The 22,441-nt window shown below is 53.9% G+C and overlaps 10 protein-coding genes across 10 annotated transcripts; 6 read left to right on the top strand and 4 right to left on the bottom strand.

Moving 5' to 3' along the window:
* Positions 1-352, top strand: BO80DRAFT_239809 (uncharacterized protein). Its single transcript, XM_025714546.1, has one exon. The coding sequence runs from the start codon at positions 62-64 to the stop codon at positions 248-250; it is 189 nt and encodes a 62-aa protein (XP_025570512.1). The 5' UTR covers positions 1-61; the 3' UTR covers positions 251-352.
* BO80DRAFT_239808 (COG1/VPS51 family protein) lies at positions 353-1,405 on the bottom strand. The gene has a single exon (XM_025714545.1). It carries the CDS (start codon positions 1,328-1,330, stop codon positions 455-457), a length of 876 nt encoding a protein of 291 aa, XP_025570511.1. The 5' UTR covers positions 1,331-1,405; the 3' UTR covers positions 353-454.
* A 1-nt stretch (position 1,406) lies between these two features.
* BO80DRAFT_239829 (OB fold domain-containing protein) lies at positions 1,407-2,417 on the top strand. The gene is made up of 2 exons (XM_025714547.1): positions 1,407-2,369; positions 2,414-2,417. Exon 1 carries the CDS (start codon positions 1,610-1,612, stop codon positions 2,333-2,335), a length of 726 nt encoding a protein of 241 aa, XP_025570510.1. The 5' UTR covers positions 1,407-1,609; the 3' UTR covers positions 2,336-2,369; positions 2,414-2,417.
* BO80DRAFT_239806 (SKI complex subunit tetratricopeptide repeat protein SKI3) lies at positions 2,376-7,041 on the bottom strand. Its single transcript, XM_025714544.1, has 3 exons — positions 6,762-7,041; positions 6,493-6,693; positions 2,376-6,431 (listed from the first exon to the last, which is right to left on the bottom strand). Exons 1-3 carry the CDS (start codon positions 6,875-6,877, stop codon positions 2,456-2,458), a joined length of 4,293 nt encoding a protein of 1,430 aa, XP_025570509.1. The 5' UTR covers positions 6,878-7,041; the 3' UTR covers positions 2,376-2,455.
* A 10-nt stretch (positions 7,042-7,051) lies between these two features.
* On the top strand, positions 7,052-10,039 carry BO80DRAFT_392369 (sterylglucosidase 1). Its single transcript, XM_025717215.1, has 4 exons — positions 7,052-7,832; positions 7,890-8,821; positions 8,870-9,188; positions 9,252-10,039. The coding sequence occupies exons 1-4, from the start codon at positions 7,449-7,451 to the stop codon at positions 9,903-9,905; spliced, it is 2,289 nt and encodes a 762-aa protein (XP_025570508.1). The 5' UTR covers positions 7,052-7,448; the 3' UTR covers positions 9,906-10,039.
* A 531-nt stretch (positions 10,040-10,570) lies between these two features.
* On the top strand, positions 10,571-15,062 carry BO80DRAFT_239793 (karyopherin MSN5). The gene is made up of 8 exons (XM_025714543.1): positions 10,571-10,626; positions 10,698-11,691; positions 11,756-11,944; positions 12,001-12,998; positions 13,047-13,305; positions 13,356-13,498; positions 13,548-14,149; positions 14,200-15,062. Exons 2-8 carry the CDS (start codon positions 10,864-10,866, stop codon positions 14,874-14,876), a joined length of 3,696 nt encoding a protein of 1,231 aa, XP_025570507.1. The 5' UTR covers positions 10,571-10,626; positions 10,698-10,863; the 3' UTR covers positions 14,877-15,062.
* Positions 15,063-15,336: 274 nt separating this feature from the next.
* On the bottom strand, positions 15,337-16,003 carry BO80DRAFT_367021 (putative NADH-ubiquinone oxidoreductase subunit GRIM-19; the record flags this gene model as incomplete). Its single annotated transcript, XM_025716267.1, has 4 exons — positions 15,337-15,385; positions 15,478-15,630; positions 15,718-15,824; positions 15,953-16,003. 4 exons carry the CDS (start codon positions 16,001-16,003, stop codon positions 15,337-15,339), a joined length of 360 nt encoding a protein of 119 aa, XP_025570506.1.
* Positions 16,004-16,227: 224 nt separating this feature from the next.
* On the top strand, positions 16,228-17,648 carry trm10 (tRNA (guanine(9)-N(1))-methyltransferase). Its single transcript, XM_025720438.1, has one exon. The coding sequence runs from the start codon at positions 16,319-16,321 to the stop codon at positions 17,540-17,542; it is 1,224 nt and encodes a 407-aa protein (XP_025570505.1). The 5' UTR covers positions 16,228-16,318; the 3' UTR covers positions 17,543-17,648.
* Positions 17,649-17,753: 105 nt separating this feature from the next.
* Positions 17,754-20,825, top strand: BO80DRAFT_429297 (uncharacterized protein). Its single transcript, XM_025720437.1, has 3 exons — positions 17,754-17,985; positions 18,155-19,722; positions 19,776-20,825. Exons 1-3 carry the CDS (start codon positions 17,967-17,969, stop codon positions 20,592-20,594), a joined length of 2,406 nt encoding a protein of 801 aa, XP_025570504.1. The 5' UTR covers positions 17,754-17,966; the 3' UTR covers positions 20,595-20,825.
* BO80DRAFT_417350 (putative oxidative stress response protein Oxr1) lies at positions 20,806-22,415 on the bottom strand. Its single transcript, XM_025718216.1, has 2 exons — positions 21,340-22,415; positions 20,806-21,264 (listed from the first exon to the last, which is right to left on the bottom strand). The coding sequence occupies exons 1-2, from the start codon at positions 22,248-22,250 to the stop codon at positions 21,120-21,122; spliced, it is 1,056 nt and encodes a 351-aa protein (XP_025570503.1). The 5' UTR covers positions 22,251-22,415; the 3' UTR covers positions 20,806-21,119.
* Between the last annotated feature and the right edge of the window lie 26 nt (positions 22,416-22,441).

Here is a 22,441-nt window from a genome sequence, read left to right as displayed (position 1 = left end):
AGTTCTGGTGGTGGAGGGGATGGGAAGGCGAGGTTGAGGGCGAGTTTGTTTTCGAGTAGGGATGTGTTGGGGGAGAGGAGGGGATGAGATGGTTGCTTGTATTGTTTGTGATTTACACTTGGGAGTTGGGTATGTGGTGGTTGATGTACAGGCTGAGGGTATGGATTCATTATGTATGTCGGTTGCATATGAAGCTTTGATGAATGAAGCTCAGAGACCAGCTCGAGCTCAGAATCAATATGCTGGATAGCAGCATTGTCTGTTGGTCGATGTCCGACATGTCCAACCGCTGCTCGTGCCATGTTGGCATCCATTGACTGGAGTTGGCTTGGGGAGCTGTCGTAGTAGGTAGAAGCACCTCCACGGCCAGTCCTCATATATCGTGACGTGGGTCCTTGGAAGGGCTCTGGCAGTCTCCCGGGTTTAGTTGAGGAAAAGAACTCAAGATCAGCTCTCAAGAAGCTTCATCCTCACTTTCCATAACCTTCTCACATGCCTCCCTAAGCTCCGCAACCCCTTTAACGCCCTCCCACTTATCCAACAGCTTCCGGACCTCTTCCCAGTCCTTCTCCGCCTCCACCCTCTTCCCCTCCTCAAGCAGCTTCTCCAGCCTCCCACGAGCAGCCAGCACCCACTGCACCGTCTGCTTCTCCGACCTCCTGCGCTCCGACCCATCATTCGCCTTCGCCTCCTTCATCCGCCGCTGCTGTTCCTCGCCCTCCTGGATCAAACTCCCCGCCGTCTCCGCCACAAACGCAATCGCGGGCCCCAGCGTCTTGGTCATAGTCAACGGCGCACCGCGATCATCCATCGTGCGACGCATTTTCCCAATCGTCTCCACCGCCGCAATCAACTTCGAGTAATTATCGTAAACGAGCGCCTTGCGTTCACTATCCAGCGTACGAATATCCCCAACGAGTGTATTTTCCGCTTTCAGGACCGTCGACAACGACGACGTGGCGAGGAGATGGTTGACATAGCGGTGGGGATCGAAGTCCGGACTATCTAGCTCGGTGCCGGTTGATACGATTGACGGGCTGGAAATGTCGCCTGCGTCGGTGTGTCGGGGGACGCTGCGGGAACGTCGTCCGCCGGTGGGGTCGGCGGCGGAGGGCTTCAGGTTGTAGTAATCTCGGAGGGCGGCGCGGTTGCGTCGGGGGTGGAGAGAGGGGGAGACTGCTCGTGCGGTTGAGGGAGTGGAGGAGGCGCTGAGTCCGGGGCCGATGTTGGTGTTTAGGGTGTCGAGGGAGGGTCGGTGGGAGGATGTTGGGGTTGGGGAGTGGGCGCGGGAGGATGCAATTGAGGGTCGGGGGGAGGAGAAGGTCGACATGGTGAGGTGTCGAGGTGTGTAGACAATTCGGGTCTGAAGACAAAATCACGGACAGAAGGTGAAATCGGAGAAAGCGAGGAGGTCGCCGATAAGGAGATGGGATGAGGTCAGGTGGTCCGTTCCCCGGATTCGCTCCGCATCGGGTGTTTTTCCAACAACATTTTAGACCTCACCAGTCACCAGCATTCACACCCTCATTGCTGTTGATTTTCCCCACAGCCATGCTGCTATCCTCAACTTACACCAAGCTTAACCCCATCTAACACAACCACAACCACCATGACGACCCCGCAATCCCAAATCGCCACCCATCTCCAAACCACCAAATCCCTTGCCGTCTCCCCAACCTGGCTAAACAGCTTCCTCTCCTCCTCCACCGCACTCCAACGCAACATCCCCCTCTCCGCACTCACCCAAACGGCCCTCTTCCGCATCCTAGCCTCCGACTTCCGCGACTCCCTCACAACAAATAACCCCTCCTCTCTCCTCCCAATCGACATCTTCGACCCCACCGTGCAAGAGCGTCGACTCCCAGGCCCCATCCCCGTCCAGGTCCTCGATATCGAAGACATCGGAACCAGTCTCTGGAGTCAAGTGGAGGCGATTGAGCGCGTGGAGCGCGGCGAGGCGATCCGGGGACGGGAGATCGTGCGTACGGTTAATGTGGGTGGGGAGGAGGGTGAGGAGGGTGCGGCTGGGGCGGGTGAGACGGGCGGTGCCGGTGCGAGCAATGGTCCGCATCGGTTGATTTTGCAGGATGCCGCTGGGACGAGGGCTGTGGGGATTGAGTTGGTGCGGGTTGATGGGGTTGCGGTGAATAAACTTCCTATTGGGGCGAAGATGGTGTTGCGGAATGCGATGGTCGCTCGGGGGATGGTTCTCTTGACGCCTGAATGTGTGACGGTGCTTGGGGGGAAGATTGAGGGGATGGATCTGGCGTGGAAGGAGGGGAGGAAGGCTAGGTTGTTGGAGAGGATTTCTGGGACAGGTGAGGGGCAGATGTAGATTGGTTGACTACAGGATTCAGGGTGTGCAGATGGTAAGGAATCTTTCCATGGTCCTCTTCATTACTCATGTCTCTAGGGCTTGTCTCTCCATGGTCTGTTACAGATGCTAACTTCAGGTCTAGTTGGTCGTGGAGACCGCGTGGCTCAGTTCCTCCCACCCACTCTGCTTCCATGGTGCAACCATGATCGCCCGCAGAGCGTCACTGGCCTTTCCGGTCTGAGTATATGCAGTGGACAGATCGACGGCATCTAGATGGCTCCGGGGAGGAACACTCCTCAACGCCCGCTTGGTGGCCATCTCGGCAGGATACAGTTCTTGTGTGGCGGATGACAACTCCACCCAGCCTTGAGCCTCAAACGGCGATCTCATCACGGCCGCCGTGGCCTCGCCAACGCGTCGGACTTCCTCAGGAACGTCAGAATTGTCCGTGTATCCCAGAGTAGAAACGGCTGTTCGGAGCTTAATCAGCTTGGCGCGTTCGTGAATCTCAATGTCATCTCTCGTGATCATGTTCTGAAGATCAGATTCGACGGCCTCAATGACGTCCTTGTCGGCGTCGAGGAGTGCGATGGCTCCTAGAAGCGTGACTGCTCCAATATGCTCTGGATACTCCTCAACACAGTCAAACAATTGCTGGCGAGCCACAGCGCGCTCCTCTTCTCCGCCCTTGGCCCACAACACCTGCGCCAGGAGGCACACCACCTCCGGCGCATTATCTGCTTCTTGCAGAGCATCACGGAACATGTCAATTGCACTATCCATGGACTTCATATAGTAGTGCGCCAGACCGGCGGTCAAATGGGCTGACAGGCGCAACTTCCTATTAGTCTCCGGGTCGAACTTCTCGGCATCTTCCTCTCCAGATAGCATCAAGGCAGTCTCCGCCTTCTCTGCAGCTTCTTCGAACTCATGGCGTGCGAGCAGCACGCGAGCAATATCTGCGTTTGCCTGCGCAAACCGGGAAAGGGACGACGCGGACTCGGTGATTTCATATTCGGCCTCCATGCCGGTGCAAACCGTCCGCAAACTCGATTCAGCATCGGTGTACTCGCCAATTCTTTCAGCCAGAAGAGAAGAAAGATGAACGAATGGCAGATTAGACGGGTCTTGGCTGGACAGCTGGTGCAAAGCAAAGAATGGCTGAATGAGTTGTGATATCTCATTCGAAAGGGACGAATCCGACAGGAGGTAGTCAAACAGGCTCATCGTGTACTGCTTCTTGGACAAGCTGGAGGACGAGTTGGAGATATCGTAGGCATGTTCGAAGAGGCCCTTCGCTTCCTGGGGATCTCCGAACAACAGGGCCAAGAATCCCTGACCAACCCAAGCCTGGGAATAATCGGGGTCGGTTGACTGTGCCCGGGTAAAGGCCTCGTTGGCGAGCTGGATATCATTGTGAATGAGGTAAAGCGTTGCCAGATTCGTCCAAACTTGCGCACTCCGGTCGTTGAGGTGGAGACTCCGGACGAATGCATGCTGTGCGACTTTGGGGCTCATGCTCGTGGTGACCACTCCCAGTGCGTTCCAGAACTCAGAATTTCCAGCTTCCAGCTCAATGGCTCTCTTAAAGCAGCGCATTGCTGCTTTCAAGAACTTTCGTGGCTGCTTCTTGCCTTCGGCGCTTGAGACGGTCTGCAGACACCTGTAAGCTCGGTATTCTGCCCAGCCTAGGTTGTACCAAGCAACCGCCTGGGCATGGCTGTCTCGTAGCGAAACCTGTATAGCACGCTTGTACGCCAGGATCGCGGCATAAAGACATTGAATCGTTGGGTCGATATCATCCTCCTCGGATGTTAACGAATGTAGGTAATCGTGACCGACGTTGTCAACCTCCGTCAAGATATCCAAAGCCGTAGGTTCAAGCTGGGTCGATAGTAGATCTTGTAGCTCGTGAATCGGCAACCTGCCTGCTTTTGACCGAACATAAGAAAATAGCGTGCAGGCATCTCCAATGCCTTTCCAAAGGTTGAAGACATCGACTCTTTCCAGAGCAAGCGACTTCGCCACCAGTATAGCCTTACGTGCCAGCTCGATACAGTCGTTATAGAGTCCCAGGTCAAGACTCTTCCATGAACTCTCGGTAAGCGTCTGGAGCAGCGCAATTGCTACTCCAAACTCGTTTGGTCGCACCTGTAAGACGTCCTCATACCTCGCAATAGCATCGTCGTACTCGCCAAGTTCTCGCTTGACATTCGCTAGCATGTATCTTGCGAACCAGATCTGTTCCTTATCTGACAGAGCATCCTCCAATTGCTGTGCGTGTTCAAATGCCTTTGTAGCGGCAATGAACCTACCCGAGTGGTGGTAGCTCTCGCCTAAACCGACCCAGGAGTGATAATCGTTGGGAGATATTCTCAGCGCCGCTTGGAACGAGACGATACTCTTAGGGTACTGCTGCTTATTAATTTGGACTGTACCTAAAGCTGCGTAGGGCCAGCTATAGCCTTTGCGCTTCGAGCCTGGGGCAGGCTTCGCTTTCCCCGAATCAACCACACGCTGGGACACGGCTTCAACAAGATCCCATTCCCGCTGGTCGGCAAAGGCCTTAGCGAGTCTCTCAGCCGCTTCGATCTCAGATGCTGATAACTCGAACGCCTTGTGGAAACATCTGCGTGCCCGTGTCTTGTCTTTCTTGTAATCCGCATAGTAAAAGCCAAGGCTTGTATAAGCGGGTGCAAAGTTCATGTTGGACTGAATTGATGCGAGGAAACTGGCATAGGCACCCGTCCGGTCTTTACGCGCAGCTGGCGATTGGTCGATTTCCCACTGACAGTATCCCACCCGGTAAAGGATCTCGGACTTGAATTCCCTGTTCTCGGATTGTGCATCCTGCAGTTCCGCGAGCACATCCTGAAGACCATCCAGGCCAGATGCCAAGTCCCCGTTGAGCGCCCTGCACCACGACAGCTCCCCGCGGACCTTCATGTTCGACGGGTCTCGCTCTAGGGCGCGCTCCAAGAAGTTGACAGCTTCGGAATAATCTTCATCGACCTTAAGAATCAGGCCGATACCCAACAAACAGCTTGTAGACGTTGGCTTTCTTTTCAAAATCTCTTCAAACACCCGCTGTGCCTCGGGATGGTGCCGTGGAGACTGATAGTAAATGAGAGAGTTCGCAAGCATTATGTTGAGCGAGTCCGTCGCGTTTCCCAGATTGATACCAGTCCTCCTCACCAGATCTTGAATGTTTCGCAGCCCTTTGCGACAGACATCAACTGTACTGTCGTACTCTTCAAGCGAAAGGTAAAGTTCGCCGACAACCCGATGTGCAACGATTGAGGAAGATGATGCCTCAAGTCCTTCCACCATCAAGAGCAAATTATCCTGAACACCAAGTTCATTGCTCTCACCGTTCTCATTCTCGGTCTCATCTTTCTTTGGGGGTTCTTTGGATTCTTTGGGTTCTTTGGGCTCTTTGGGTTCTTTGGGTTCTTTGGGTTCCTCATCTTTGGGAAACGGTGATAAATCACTGGCCAAGAAGCCCTTAAGAAGTTTGGAAAGTCCATCCTCGGGGAAAAATTCGATAAAATCGTCTAGGAAGTTGCGATCCCATTCCGAGAAGTCTTGAATATCCTGCCACTCAAGCACAATTTTCCACGCGAGTTCGAATGGGTGCTTGATGATTACCATATCATGAGCAGCCTGCAGCACCTCTGCTCGCTTGGCATCCTTTTCATCCGCCGGCAACACAGCAAGAACATCATTCGCCCGTTGTAACGCTTTTTCTTCGTAGGTGCGTCGAACCTGGTCGTCATGCGACCAGTCCACGATTGCCCGGTAAAGCTGCTCTAGTTCACTCCGTTTGAACGCCTCTCGCTTGACCTCCAGTGTGACCTGATCGATTTTCGCACCCAGCCGAGTACGCCTTTCTCCTATCTCTCTGTTGATGAACTCCTTCTCCTCCGCCTCGGTCATTTCAATCAATCGAAGATACGTGTGTGACGGATGGGGAACTCTTCCTTCTAGGAAATCGTAAAGCGGGCATGACGGCAGGTGGAGTTCGAGGGCTTTTTTATATTGTGAGCGGGAACCATTCTTTTTGGAGAACGCAATGTACTTGTCCACCAGATCCTGGCAGCGGTGCTTGTCATCTCTGCGCCCCGTTAGCGATCGACCGTTAGTATGGTAGCGTATGGACGGAGTGGCAGACGCACGATTCGGCGAATAATTGACCAAGTCTGATAACTGCCTCGCGATACGGCTCTAGCTTGTAAGCTCCTTGTTTCTCATATAGATTGATGAGTCCCTGCCAGGCTGTTTTGTCGTTCTCTTTGACGCGAATTGCCGACAGATAGGCTTTCTCAGCTTCACCATTTTTATTTAGCTTATCCAAAGCGAGGCCGAGGAAGACATTTCTATAACTCGGTCAGACAGTGCAATTGCGAGAGCACAATGGTTAGTGCCACGGGTCGGGGCCACGCACGCATGGTAGATCTGAGGGTCATGTTGCACAATGGCCTTGGCTTTCTCGGCGGCGAGCTCGAAATCCTTCGAGTCGAGTGCTGTGCGCACCGCCTTGAGAGCGGACTTGCTTGACATTCTAGTACAATTGCTTCATGGCCTGGCCCTTGCGGCGAGTTTCTGGGCAGACGGGGAGGGGAGGAGTCGAGCAGGTTGAGAAAAGGCTGGCTATGTGGGGAAGCCCAAGCGGGTATGGCCCAGGTGATACGTCAGAGGCCCGGCCGGATCTCGTTATCTCCAAGCAGCTGCTCGGCTCTCCGCACGCCTGCAGCGGATCCCCTTTGCTCCAGGGAAAGAGTCGTTGTGCCGAAGCTGCGTTGCAGGCCTAAGAGAATTCTCGTGCTGCTGTGGTAGAGCCTAACATACCCCTCGTTGGCTCTCCTGGTGGCCATTCAACAGGTGTTCCTGCAAGGTTAGCGCAGATCCGATCGACACTTCACTCGGCTCCCCAGGAGTCTTTGTTGTTGTACGAACTGTCGACTCCCAGGGACCTTTCGATCATCTGGTCTGTTTCTTCATTCACTTTCCCCCTTCTTCAAGCAAGGGTTTGGATTGTTCCTTCCTGCATTTGTCCGATCAGGCTATCTCCGGCGCCCAACTGCAGTTTCATCGTTGCCTACGGCTATACCATACGTTGCCACCGGCAATCATGGGTTCCCTACGGCTTCGCATCGATGGCCGCACTTTCAAGGATCCGCAGAATCGGGAGATTACACTAAGGGGAATCAACGTGGCCGGTGAATCCAAGTACCCCAAGAACCCCGATACCCCTTCCTACGTATCCGATTCCTTCTTCGACGCCGATAACGTTTCGTTCGTCGGCCGGCCCTTTTCCCTTGACGACGCGCACACACACTTTGCAAGGTTACGCAAATGGGGCTACAATACTCTGCGATACATCTTCACCTGGGAAGCGATTGAACACGAAGGGCCCGGAAAGTACGACGATGAATGGATAGCATTTACGATCGAAGTCCTGCGAGTTGCCAAACAGTATCAATTCTATGTTTTCCTCGACCCTCATCAGGATGTGGTACGTCTCTAATGGTGATGTCTGCTGGTGAATTGAACATTTACTGATTAAATACAGTGGTCTAGACTATCGGGAGGGTCCGGTGCGCCAGCCTGGACGCTTTACGCGGCAGGCTTGAACCCCAGAGCGTTCAAGAAGACCGAAGCTGCTCTTGTCCAGAATACATATGACAACCCTGCAGAATTCCCCAAAATGATCTGGAGTACAAATTACACCCGTCTGGTCTGCCAGACCATATTCACGCTATTCTGGGGAGGCCGGGACTTTGCTCCTAAGGCGGTCATCGATGGCATGAATATACAGGACTACCTACAAGGCCATTTCATTGCGGCTTGTAGATACTTTGCGGAGAAGATCCACGAGGCCGGCGATATCGAGAGTGAGGTTGTCATCGGATGGGAGAGCATGAATGAGCCGCATCGGGGTCTCATCGGGGTACAAGACATTTCCGTGATACCCCCGGAACAGCAGCTCCAACTGGGAACATCACCAACTGCTTTTCAGGCCATGTTGACTGGTTCGGGGCGGGCGTGCGAGCAAACTACCTGGGCCTTTGGCAGCTTTGGCCCTCACCAGACCGGCAGGGAACTCGTGGACCCTGAGGGTGAGTCCGCATGGCTACCGGCAGACTATGATGACCAGAAGTACGGGTGGAAGAGAGACCCGGATTGGAAACTGGGTGAATGCCTTTGGGCGCAACACGGAGTATGGGATCCATCATCGGACCAACTTCTACGGAAAGACTACTTTGCCAAACGGCCACAGACCGGAGAGCCCTTGGATTACGATAAATTCACCAACTCGTATTTCTTGGAACATTACCGGGCGTATCGAGACGCCCTCAGAAGCGTCTGGCCGGGTGCCATTATGCTGTGCCAACCGCCGGTCATGGAAATACCCCCGGATTTGAAGGGAACAATCGACGATGACCCTAACATGGTGCATGCGGTACATTACTATGATGGCCTTACGCTCTTAACAAAGCACTGGTAAGCGAACTGATTTGGACATTGCTTCCACTTTGCTGACCATTGCAGGAACCGATTGTATAATGTAGATGTGATTGGTGTCCTGCGGGGCAAGTATCTCACCCCAGCATTTGCTGTCAAGATCGGAGAGTCAGCCATCCGGAATTGTCTGCGTGACCAGCTCAAGTTCCTCCGAGACGAAAGTCTAAGGTATATGGGGAATCATCCCCTGGTCTTTACCGAGATCGGTATCCCCTATGACATGGATGACAAATATGCATACAAGACCGGAAATTATAGCAGTCAAGTCAGTGCCATGGATGCGAACCACTTTGCATTAGAAGGAAGCAACGGCAATGGCTTTACATTGTGGCTCTATACCACTACGGTAAGCATTGAGGCCGCAATTGACCCGAGAAATATATACGACAGCTTACTGATCGCTGGACAGAACAACCACGAGTGGGGCGATAACTGGAATGGCGAGGATCTGTCAATCTACTCCCTCGACGACCTGGAGCTTCCGAGTGGAAAGCTTCTGGCGTTGGAGGGTGAGTCCCGATCGGATCCGGACCCTCATTCGCCCGCGTATTCGGAAAGTCAAGGCAACCCCGACAACCAGCGGGTTGGACCCGAGAACCTGAAGGATGCTCTGCCCCCACCTTCCATCACGTCGGAGTACACCCAGTCCAATGCGGATAAACTAGGGTTCCGGGCCGGGGAGGCCTTCATCCGGCCCAGTCCGATCTACACCCACGGTCTGGTCTCGAAGTATCTCTTTGATCTCCGCAACTGCACGTTCACTCTATCGTTGGTCGGCAAGGAAAGGCCCATTGGGGACGAGACGGCGACCGAAATTTATCTACCCGAGTTCCATTTCCCGGACACGGAGACGGTGGTCTCGGTCAGCAGTGGCGAGTGGACGATCGATTATACGGAGATCAACTCGATCAAGGTGCAGCGGCTTCGCTGGTGGCATATGGAAGGGGATCAGGATATCAAAATCCAAGGTGTCAAGCGGAAGCCGGGGGACGTGAGTGGCGTCTCGGGGGATGATCTGACTTATCTGGAGCAATGCCAGACGGGGGGTTGTAAGGTGATGTAGATGGCTGGACCATCGTGGGTCATTACCTGACGATATTTCCTTGGAGGCATAATGGCATTGTTGTGCTTAGTTGGGGGTTTCAATGTGGCCGTGTCACTATATCCTCCGTCATTAACTCAAGATGTTTCCTCATGTCAAGTTGTAGTATCTGTAGTGCCTATGGCCAGTGCCAGGCTTTCTGGTGACTGGTGGCGTGAACCGTACTCTGTCGTAAAGGAATACTCCGGACTAGAAAATGCTAAGAAGGAACCCGCTATTTAAGGGGCGCCTCCTTTTCAACCTAAGCGGCGAAGAGGGGAAAGGGTTGTTATCGATAAGCCAACCCCAGGAAGCGGTGAGGGCCAGGGCGGCGCGTGAGTGGTGCAAACCCCTCCGGACGCCCCAAGTCGGTGTGGTGATTGGAGCGGGAGCGCGTGGAAAATTCGCAGTGAGCTATTTATGATTATTGTTCTCACTTATTGTTGTTCTCTCTCTTCCCCTAAGCTTTTCCTTAAGGTACCCTTTCTCTCAGTCCACACATCTACACCTGCGTCCAGCCCGCGGTCGAGAGAACTTTGGGCTCCGGCAGAAGAAACAATTCCCTCCCACCACCCCATCTATACTGGCGCATCATCCCTAGTCCCCCCAACCCTTTCCCTTCATAAGCCCTTCAGTCCTTTAGGCAGAAATCTGAAACTCCAAAAGAAGCGCTGAGCCGCAACTGCCTCGGACGGCGGCTGCCGTGTGTCGCCCACCTTCTCTGGAACCTGCCCGTGGCTGATTGCGGCGGCGTTCTTTATTTGCCCAACGCAGTGCTACCTTACCGCAACGCCGGATCTTCCACTGGGAAAGTCAACTGGCTTTGCAAGGGCCTAGATCATGCCGGCATTGGTCCTGCCACTGAAGAAAGTCTTGAGGTGATCAATCTATACTTATCCTTCGCTCAACCCTGCGGCACTAGCCCAGCCCACACCTATTTATGGCGGCCGAGGCAGATCTATCGGAGGGCCACATGGCCGACATCATTCGTGCCCTCGAGCTCATCCACAGCCCCTCATCTACAAATGAGCTGCGCCGAGAGGCCCTGACCTTCGTGGAGGCTCAGAAGGAGAGCAAATCCGCGGCGCGTAATGGTTTTCTGTTGGCGTCCCCCGAACAGAGCAATCCCTTGGTTCGCTACTTTGGCTTGACTCTTCTGGACCACGTCTTGCGCCATACCTCCTTTGAAGCATCAGAGCAGATTGTGGCTCTCAGAGATTTGGTTCTAAAGCTGGCGGAGTCGATACGACCGGAAGATCCCCCGTACATACGCAACAAAATCCCGCAATTATGGGCAGAAGTCGCCAAACGGAGTTGGGGTCTGGATTGGAACGACATGGACACAACACTCGTCCAATTCTGGGGTGCCAGTTTGGTGCACAAGGAACTGGTCCTTTCGATTCTAGAAACTCTTTCCGAGGACATCTTCTACCGCGAGGACACAGTATCTTCCCTGCGCGGAACGGACCTCAATCGAGCCATGGTGGAGATCTGCACGCCTTTGGCGGTCTACGAGGATCTACACCCGAAGAAAGATGTTCTTGAGCTGCGCTGCGGGCCTGATGGCTGGCTCTCTCGCATCTGTATGTTCCTCCACGATTGTATAGGGAACATCCAGAGCTCGAAGCAGGCAAAAGATTCGGCTCTTAAAGCTCTAGCGACCCTCAAGTCCGTCCTTGCTTGGTCAATACCGAAGGCCATTCTCTCTTCGAACTGTGTTCCATGCATTGCCAGGGCTTTTACCTGCAGTGACGAACAAGTGCTGCTGGTAAGGAGACACCTAGCCTTCCCAGGCGGTGCGGAATAGACGATACTAATGGCACTCACTCTAGGCTGCGGTTGAAGCTCTACATGCATTGTATAGCCGGTCCAATATCGAGCTTGAGGGCTTTGAGCAACTTGTCCACTTGATGTATGAGACAGAATCCTTGAATGTGCTTCAGAAACTCTACGAATGGTCAGTTGTCGGGCCCGATGATGTCGATGACACGAGATATACAATCTGCAAAAAGCTTTCGGAGGTACGGAATATGCACTACAATTCTAAGATAATGGTTCACTAATGATTTGCCAAAAGATGTTGTCCTATGTTGCAGGGTTCCTCGAAGAAAAGACGTTTCCTTTGGAAAGCGTGCAAGGCGTCAACCTTCAATTCTTCTTTCACCTCACTGTCAGCGTTATTCAAAACCAAAGCCTCACAATCTCGATCCCCGTTCTTCATGTTTGGTCTAAATTAATCGCTTCGGAGAGAATTGGGAATACAGACCTGGTCACTGGCCTTGTGCCTTCGCTGCTGGGTATCTGCACCGAGCGATTGATTCGTTGGGAGTCATTCCCTGCAGATTCAGAGAGTCCTACGGTTGCTTTCCTAAACGAAGATATTGACACCGTTCCGGAGCGACATGCGTTCGTGGGTAACTATAGGCGATACTGCTCTTCCATCATCGAGACCATTGTTCAGAAGAGGCCACAGGAAGCAATCCCTCATATTTTATCGGGAGTTGACGCTAATCTAGACAATCTCTATGCTGGAGTGGAGCCCTTTAGCGTCAAATCGTTTTCCAAGAACTCAATCCCACTGATGCGTGCTGATACGCAGTTTGCCGTTGTGGAGGCAACCTTGAAGGGATATAATAAATGGGTATCTGCGCATGGAAAGATGCCCCAGCAGGATGAACAAAAACGAAGCGAAATGGAACAGACTTTAGAAGCATGGGCTTTCAAACTGATGCAGCGAAGCTTCGAGGATCCAATCCTTAAACAGCGGATCATTAAGCTTGTTGTCGATATATCAGCAAAGGCACTTGACAAAACTCCGAGCTTTGCGCTCAAAGCTTTAGAGTATATTCTCATGACACGTCTACCTGACCAGTCGGAATACCCAGTATACTCCGAATCTGTCAAGGAACTCCACGGCCTGACCAGCCATGAGCTCCGGAGGCTGGCCATGCGTTATGCTGACTACTTTGCGACCTTCTATGACTTGCTTGAGCCTAAAATCAAGGAGATTAGCATGGCTAACCGGGTGGATGACAAGCTTCAAATGGAATTGACGTCCATCCTCCTCATTATCATGTATGCCTCCACGCTTTGACTCAAATGGTTAAATACTGACCTGCCTAGGCAACGTGCAAACAATGTTGAACCGTACCTGCGCCAGTCTCGGCTCGTGTCTTTCGTTGAACCCATCAAACAAGCGTGGCAGGAAGACCAGTTTCGTAACATGAGCTCAACATTTGAAGGCTTTTGCGTTATGTTGGGATTGCAGAGCGTCGGGCCGTACATGCAAGCACGACAGGCGCCAAAACTTGCGGATTGGGCATCGGTGCCTCTGGATAGCGAGGGAAAGCTGATTCAAGAAGAAATGACGAGGAAATTTCAGGTACAGTGAATGCACTACTGTCCATGACTGCATACTGACTTCTAGAACAGCAACTACCTCTGAGAGGCACCAAGACCATGCTGGCGGTGTCATCAGACAAGCTCAAAAAGACGGACCAGGCCTACGAACTTGCGTGCAATGTCTGGCATGAAATTATTCCTATAATTTTACCAACGCTGCTGCAGCTTGTCAGGTAAGTCTTCTAAACATCATGGTTATCTGCCTTGCTAAACCGGACACAGTAACGCCCATGCCTTTCACAATCCAGAGAACTGGGGTGGCTTGCCTCATGACATGCGAGGGGTTGTTGAACGTATCCTGACCGACAGATTCTGGCAAGCTGGCATATCGACTGGCAGTCGGGATGAGTTCTATGCCAAGATTACTGCCTCGAGAGCCTCGCTTGAAGGATTTGCCTCCTCTGTAAGAGGCAAGATTCGGGCTGTTCGAGAGTCCTGCTACTCCATGTTGTTCAGCATGAGTCGGCTACGTGAGCATTTCTATGGGTTTTCAGAGCTTCCAGGGCCCCTGTCCCAGGCTCTGTTCAAGGACTCTCCCCACCTCTCGTCCCACCAGTTCTCTGTCCTTCTGAATATCTCGAGGTGCTTGATCGATGATTGTCCTGTCCGCTTCCGAGGCCATTTCCTGCCTCCGATGCTTGCCACACTGTTCACCAATATTGACAAGAAGGTAACGTCGGAATGGGATGCCATCGAACGGCAGAAAGAAGGCCTCGGGGGAGAGGGCGACCTGACGGACGAAATGAAGTCGGAGAGTATCTTACGACAATTGACGTACTCGGCGGTGATCTTCGTGGCAAGCCTCCTAGACCCGCAGCGAGGGGGTAGGTTTGCCATCATGTTATGGCTGTTCCATGCTGATGTCTCATTTCAGACCCCGACGACGAGCCGGCGGATCCCAGCGCGCCACAGGCGGCACCCGCCCTTTCTGACTCAATCCGGCACTTTGTTCTTTCTTCGCCGGAGATCTTTGAGCCTGTGATGCTCTTCTGCACCCATGCACTTCGTATGCGCGATACGCGGTGCTGCAGCATCATCACGCGTGTTATTCGCTCTATCCTGCAGGACTTTGCTCCTCCCAACAATACCCCCACTACGGTAACGATACGCGAGTTTATCTCTTCGGAAGTGCTCAAGGCCTGCATCACATCTGTGCACGAGCCTTATTTTGTCGACATGCAAAAGGATCTAGCCCAGCTCATTGCGTCCATCTGGCTCCTCTACGGGTCGACCAGCCCGACCCCGCGGTCCGTGATCCTCAGCCTTCCTGGCATGGACGAGCAACGGGTTGCCAACGCGGAGGCTGCTCTGATTCGATCCTCGGCAGCTCGACAGCAGCGCGCGTTGATCTTGGATCTTCTTGAAGGCTTGAGGGGTGTGAGTATCGCCGAACAAGGAAAGATCCTGGGCTCTCGGGAAGAACGCCGAAAGGCCCGGAGCGCGCTACAGGAGAGGTACATGAGTACCAGTGAGATGGACGGCCAGCAGAATCATAAAGTCGATATCAACGATGGCCCGGACCTCGCCGGCGTCGCGGACTTGTTCGGTTAGGTCGTCCCACCACATGGCCTGCTTTTGTATAGTATAGTGGCTTGATATCGTGCCGTTGCTCCTACGTCATAGGCACTTTTGCGGTTTTGGGATTCTCGCATATAAAGCACATAGACACCTAGGGAGGATTGGCAGCCAGGCAACCTAGCCAACTACCCGATGTAAGCAGCGGTTGATAGACACTTGCTGAGAAAACAAACATTAAAAAACACGCATTGCGGAACTGGCTGGTCTCTTTAGTTGGTATATCTACAGCATACAATAGCTCTTGACTGCTCTGGTGCACCTCTTGATCCTCGCGAAAGCGTCACCTCGCCCATAACACAATACTCCGGACCCATCCTTGCTAGCACATGAACCCCCCGATCAGATCATGCGCGCAAGATCCGCCCCGACGGGGTCGAATTGGGGAACCTGATGACACCATACTCAAACGCACGCAAATCTTCTATCCGGGCGCTTATTGGGTGACATTGGTAGGGGTATAGGTGAAAGTAGGGCGAACGAAGCTGTATCCCCAACCGTATTAGCCACCTGACACACCACACACCATACACCATACAGAACACCCCAATTACCCCTATGAAGGGAGAAAACATACCGATCCGAGTTGTAGATCTTCGAGTCCGTGCCGAGAAGCTCCTTCTCACGAGCCTTGTCGGCGAAGTACCGACGGGCCTGGTCACGGTCCTCCTCGGCCTGCAGCAGAGGGAGGATGTGCAGACGGCCCCAGATCTTCTCACGGGCGAGCTCGCTATACAAATCGTAAGTATCCATATATATATCTCATTCCTTTGCTTTTCATTCGTAGAGACTTGGTTGGTGGAGGGTAGGCACGTACTGCTGTTCACGAATACCGTAGAAGAGCTTGTAGTACCCGTAGGCCATGACGAGGTGCATGCCGACGATGTAGTAGATAGGGCGGAAGCCGCGGGCAGGGATGTTGCGCTAGAGATTACCATGACTCGTTAGTATTTGTTTAGTACTGTAGGATTGGATTGGATTGTCTTCTTTGGTAGTCGGTTTCATTTGTAGGGATGGATGGATGGATGGAGGCGGATGAATCGGGTACGCACCTTGTACTGCACGGGCAAATAGCCCCCCTGTGGGGGCATATCCTGAGGCATGGTGACGACTGACGATGGCGGCAGCCTTCAATGGCAAGGGGAGGGGGATTGCGGTGGGTTGGATGATATACGTTGGATATATGATGCGATGGGCGGATGAACTTGGAGTTGCGGGTCACGTGCATGTAGGGTGGTTTGGTAATGAGTGCTGAAGGAGGTTTGATTGGTGGGTGTGCGGGGCAATTCTTCGGCGCTTAGCATGGAGGGTTGGTTTGTGCCGTCTACTTCACTACTCACGACTCTTGTTCCGTTTATTGCGAATTGCTTCGATTGTTGCATAGGTTGTTTTACGGTACTTTGAATTGGCTATACACGATGGAGGAAGAAGGCCGACCTAGGAAGCTCCCCAAGCTCGACCATGACGAGGCGCAGGATTCCGAACCGAGAATGACGGGTGCGCTCGAGCACAATGGCGACAACGAACAATCGGTTGAATCTGGCAATGGAGCCAACGGCCCCGAGTCTACGCAGCAGACTGACGATGGCGTACCCAAGATCTCCAAGCGCGAGATGAAGCGCATGCGCCGGCGCGAGCAATGGGAAGGCCAGCGCGACCTGCGCCGAGCCAAGCGCAAGGAGAAGGGCATTGCCCGGAAAGAGAAGCGCCGGGCTGCGCTGGAGCAGGCAAAGGAGGATGGAACACTGGAGGAGCTCAAGAAGTCGTACGAGCGGACACACAAGCGATTCCGGAAGTCGACGCTCCTCCCGCTGACACTGGTCATTGACTGCGGATACGATGAGTTGATGCTGGAGAAGGAACGGATTTCGCTGGGATCGCAAATCACCCGGTCGTACTCGGATAACAGTCGCTCGGCGTATCGGTCGCATTTGGTGTTTTCGTCGTTCAACAAGCAGCTCAAGGAGCGGTTTGATACGAAGTTGAACAAGCATTATCTGAACTGGAAGGGGGTGCGCATTTTGTCGAATGACTTTGCCCAGGTCGCGGAGATGGCTAAGGAGTGGATGGTTGTTCCTGCGGGGGGGAGATTCGAGGGTGTGTTTGCTGATAAGACGGATGCGACGCCCGAGGATGGCGAGGTTATCTATCTGAGCAGTGACAGTCCCAATACGTTGACGGAGTTGAAGCCGTTCAGTACGTATATCATTGGTGGACTTGTGGATAAGAACCGGCACAAGGGCATTTGCCACAAACATGCGGTGGAGAAGGGCATCAAGACGGCGAAGCTGCCCATTGGGGACTACATCCAGATGGCGTCGCGCCAGGTGCTGGCGACGAACCACGTCGTTGAGATCATGCTGAAATGGTTGGAGCTGGGAGACTGGGGGAAGGCGTTCCTTGCGGTCATTCCCCAGCGCAAGGGTGGTACATTGAAGAAGACTGCTGGTGAGCAGTCAGAGGATGCCGAGGAGGTAGATGAAATTGCGGAGGAAGATGACAACGCTGAGGAGGACGAGGAGCAGGCTTTGGCGCAGGCCCAGCAGATTACGGACGAGGCCATTGAAGAGAACCAGCAGGCTCTGGATGAGGCCATGGAAGAGGCACCTGTGGAGGGTGACAAGGCTGGCGAGGCCAATTGATGGTGTCCATTTTGTACATATACGGCTATTTAAGCTTTTAAGAGCTGTCAGATAGAAGACGATTTCCTAGCAGTTGGGAGAACTGGATAATGAAGTTATGTTTAGTATAGCATTGATGACATAAGCTGCACCGCCACCGTCCGCCTGCGCCACTGGTTGCCACCGGGTGATCGATGACGGCAACCAAAACAACAACATCCGTTTCCATCTCTTTTTGTTTCTCTTCCAGAAGCTCCACCGAAGTTTGTTGCTTTCAGCGCTGCTGCTGCTTGAGCTGCCCTCCCCGACAATCTTCCCAGATTGAGGCCCCCCCCTTTACTTCCTTTTCCCCGTTGCCCTCTTTTCCCCCGCCCCAGCAACACACCTTCACAGTCGACTCGAGTAAACAAGGTTGCTGTTGCTGAGCAGCAAAGCACCTCCAGCCATGTTTGTGCTCCGCAACGGTATGTTCCTTCCTTATCAGGACACCTTGTCTTCACAGACCATCACCCGTCTGGTTGACTTGCCTCTACCCCGCCATCTACCCCTCCTTGACCTCCCTCACTCCCTGTCAACGGCCTCCCTCACCCCTTGATGTTCATACTGACGTATGCTTTTGGCACCTTCATCTAGTGAGCAAGTACCTCTTCGGAGACTCGTCCAAGGAATCTATCATCGAAATCCCTCAGGGCCAGCTCTATCTCGTTCGCCCTCTGTCACCCAAGGGCTACTCGGAGCTCATCTTCAAGGACGCTGCCGCTTCCATCCGACGCACCGGGCAGGAGTTCCAATACCAGCTCGTCATCCAACGCGCCTACGAAGAAGGTGAGGAAGAGCTTGGCGAAGACGACGACGACCAAGGCGGCAGCGACAGCCTGGACAAGGACGAGAAGGTCTTCCTTCTTGATCAGGCTCTGCATTTTCGCTCCGAAGTCCGTGAAGGCGGCGCGAAAATCCTAGCGTGGAGGGATCTGAGTGGCGATTTGGGCGATCTTTTTGAATTCGTCTGCGACCCCTCCGTGCCCTCGGATAAGGTTTCCACCTTCGAGCTCGCTGCTCTCCAGTGCCAGTACGAGCGTGCCTACCGACGGACCTCACAGAACGTGAGCCGGGAAGACCTGCAGGAGTTCTCTTTTCAAGAGGAAAAGCCCATCCCGTCCGCAAGTCCTATTGCTTCCCCAACAAAGTCACGTGCCCAGTCGCTGACGTCTGGAGAGTCAACCGCCGCTATGGTGAAGGACGTCGAGTACTCGCAGTCCAAGGGTATCATCAAGCCTGCGGCATCTGAGGAGCAGGCCACGGTTGCTCCACCTGCGGCCGAGCAGCCTGAGGCCAGGGAGATCCTCTCACAGGAACACGCAGAGCTGCATTTGTTCGATTTTGTGACCGGCACATTCGTTCTCCAGGCCTCCGCTGTTACTGCAACGGTTTCTGAGATCGGTGACTGGAAGTACTGGCTTCAGATCAGCGGCGATGACAAGGAATGGCTGGGACAAGCCGTGGTCGCTGACATCAACCCCGTTTTCAACTTCGAATACCTGTCTTTCATTTTCAACGCCTACGGCGAGGATGGCTCGGCGTTTTCCTGGCTCCTCCGCTTCAAGGACCAGGAGACCGAGGAGCGGTTCCAGGAGGGTCTCATGCAGGCACTCTGGGAGCAGCTGAACGAGATGAAGTGGACCAAGGTCAAGGACAATGACCGGGAGTATGTGTTGGATGCGTTCCAGGACCTTACGATGGAGGACGAGGAGCGTGAAGGTGCCGATGCCGAGGAGGAGGAAGAAGAAGAAGAGGAGGAAGAGGATGATCACTACGATGGGCAGCGCAGTGAACACTACGACTCCGACGAGGAGGAAGACGATGTAGTGACACGGGATGATGATGGAAACGTCAACTCGCAACTTGCCGTCGGTTACAAGCACGACCGCTCCTTCGTTGTCCGTGGCTCCAAGATCGGCGTCTTCAAGCACACCCCGGACAACAACCTCGAGTTCTCGACCAATATTTCCAAGGTGGAGACGCCCAATGGCAAGCTTTTCAGCCCGAAGAAGGTCATGCTGCATGCCGAAGACACCAATATGATCCTGCAGAATGGCGATGACCCGAACTCCCTGTACCGGATGGACTTGGAGTACGGTAAGATTGTCGATGAGTGGAAGGTCCACGACGACATCCCGGTCACGACCTTTGCCCCCGAGAGTGTAAGTAGTCTGCTTACGTTTTATGCTGTGGGCTATCTTCTAACTTGCTACAGAAATTCTCTCAAATGACCTCTGCGCAGCCCTTCATTGGTGCTTCCAAGAATGCCCTCTACCGGATTGATCCTCGTGTGACCGGAAACAAGCTGGTGGATGCAGATTTGAAGCAGTATGCCAGCAAGAACGAGTTCTCATCGGTAGCTACGACAGAGAAGGGATACATTGCCGTCGCCTCTAACAAGGGTGATATCCGTATGTTCGACCGTCTGGGAATTAACGCCAAGACCCATATCCCTGCCCTGGGAGAGCCGATCATTGGTCTGGACGTGTCTGCCGACGGTCGCTGGGTTCTTGCCACCTGCCGGACGTATCTCCTCCTCATCGACTCGCTGCAGAAGGATGGCAAGAACGAAGGCAAGCTGGGCTTCGAGCGCTCGTTTGCCAAAGACTCCAAGCCGCAGCCTCGTCGCCTGGGTCTGCAGCCTGCACACGTGGCCCAGTTCCAGCACGAGACGAAGAAGCCTATCGCATTCACGCAGGCCCGGTTCAACACTGGTGTCGACAGCACCGAAACCTCGATTGTCACAGCTACTGGTCCTTTCATTGTCACCTGGAGCTTGAAGAAGGTGATTGCTGGCCGCAAGGACCCCTACACGATCAAGCGGTACGGCGAAGACGTAATGGCGGACAACTTCCGGTTCGGCTCGGACAAGAACGTCATTGTGGCTCTGCCCAACGAAGTCAACATGGTTGCGAAGAGGAGCCTGCTGAAGCCCACGCGGGAGAGTATCGCTGGACCCCCTATGACCCCACGTCGGCGGACGCAGTGGGGCAGCCGGTTGGGACGGGAGGACATTGTCAATTCTCCCTACTGAGCTGGCCTTGTTCACCTTGTTTTTCTGCGCATCGCATACCCCTTTTGTTGGTTCTTTTCGATTTCTGCTTTTACACTGAAGCTGTTGTAAGACGCTTTAATGTCCTTTCACGGTGCTATGAACGGATGGCGAACGGTGGCAATTGCAACTTGAGCATTTATGATTTACTTCGAATTATCGGTAGCTGGTAATAAGACTACGAATCACGATTGATGGATGATATTCATATTCGGGGCCCGCTGGGCACCTATATGCAATTAGACTCGACCTGGGTATCCTGTACCTATCGCCAGCGCTGCCGTCAGTCTTTCGTAGCCACCGGGTAGGCAGCCCATGGCATGCCCCTGTCGGGGGAGAGCTGCTCTGCTCATCCATGTCCAACGAGCACCAAGCAATCTGACATTATTGACCAATCTGCCCGCAGATAGTAGTCACGCTCCTTGAGCTCTATCCTTCGATGCATTTTCCCTGCGAAGTCCGAAGTATAGCAACCCCACCCCATCACATACCAATACCGTGTGGTACTCAAGAGCCGACATACCACACTTCGACGCCAATGATATCGAACTTGACACCTTCGTCTGAGAGCGGCTCGTTCCCGAATGTCTGGCAGGCCGCGCTGACGCCTTTTTCGAGACTGGAATCAACCCATAGTCCGTAGTGTCCGTCACTGATTCGTCAGTATCATTACCACAAATATAAAACAGCAAGGACTGAAGACAGAAAACAAGGGGGCATAACTCACCCTCCACCCAAGCTCAAAAACCCCGTCTCACAAAAAATCATGTAATCATTCACCCCGCTATACGGAAACGCCTTGAAACGAATCTGCTCCGGGGTAACCGTCCCACTTGTCCTTCCACTCGCCGTGCCCGACCCCGTTGCCGTGCTCGGAGACAGCCACTTATCGCCTCCGCCTGTCCGCAGCGTCGTTGACCGGCCCGCATTCGTCGTATCCGCGGACGGCGGCAACGGGAACCCGGCCTTTTCCAACGCCTCTGCGCCTGCGCCCGCACCATCCAGATCCGAGGCGAAGTTCAGCATGGCGGTCGCGGGCGGGAGGACGCTCGCTCGCCAGAGGAAGCATTCACCGGTGCCGTAGTAGTGGGAGTCGGGGTGCGGGGGATCGGTCATGTAGGCGCCGAAGACGGCGGTGGAGGAGGGCGAGGCATCGCGGATGACGAGGACGTAGCCGGCGCGAGGGCTGCGGGAGGATATGTCGCGGCAGTGGTCGTACAGAGTGGAGAGGGAGGCGCCGTCGCGGTCGAGACTGTAGGCTAGATGCCAGTTGTTGATGAGTTGGAGGCGCGGGGGCACGAGGAGGCGGATTTCTTCAGCCAGGGAACGGGTGAGAAGTGTGGAGGGGTCGGAGAGGGTGAGAGGGGTGAGAGGGGGAGGTTGGAAGGGAGAGGCGGTGCGGACGGGCGTGAAGACTTGGTCGGTCTGGCGGCGCATGGTGGTGTTGTTGTTGTTGGTGTTGGTGTTGGTGTTGTTGGGGGGGTCGGTGAGACGGCGGTAGAGACCGGAGACGACGTGGGTGACGGGGTAGGAGAAATAAGAGGCGGCGGATTGGTGTAGCGAGTTGATGGAGCTGTTTTTGGTGGAGGATTGTGGTGGAGGACGAGACCCGGATCTCGAGCTCGAGGAGGACGACATGCGGGCCAGTGGGCGGGAGGCGAGTAGGGGATGAGACGGGGGAATTAATAATGAAGGGGGTGGAGATGATGCAATTGAGGTGGATGGAGGGGATGAAAAGGAGGAGATAAAAGGAGATATAGTGGAGGAGGGGAGCAGAAGATAAGGTGATGGGAGCAGGAAATGGGGAGATTGGAGAGGCCAGGCAATCA

The sequence above is a fragment of the Aspergillus ibericus genome, assembly GCF_003184845.1.
Source record: "Aspergillus ibericus CBS 121593 unplaced genomic scaffold BO80scaffold_61, whole genome shotgun sequence".
NCBI lineage: Eukaryota > Fungi > Ascomycota > Eurotiomycetes > Eurotiales > Aspergillaceae > Aspergillus > Aspergillus ibericus.
Note: the sequence above shows the minus strand (reverse complement) of the source record. Positions and strands in the feature narration are given on the sequence as shown.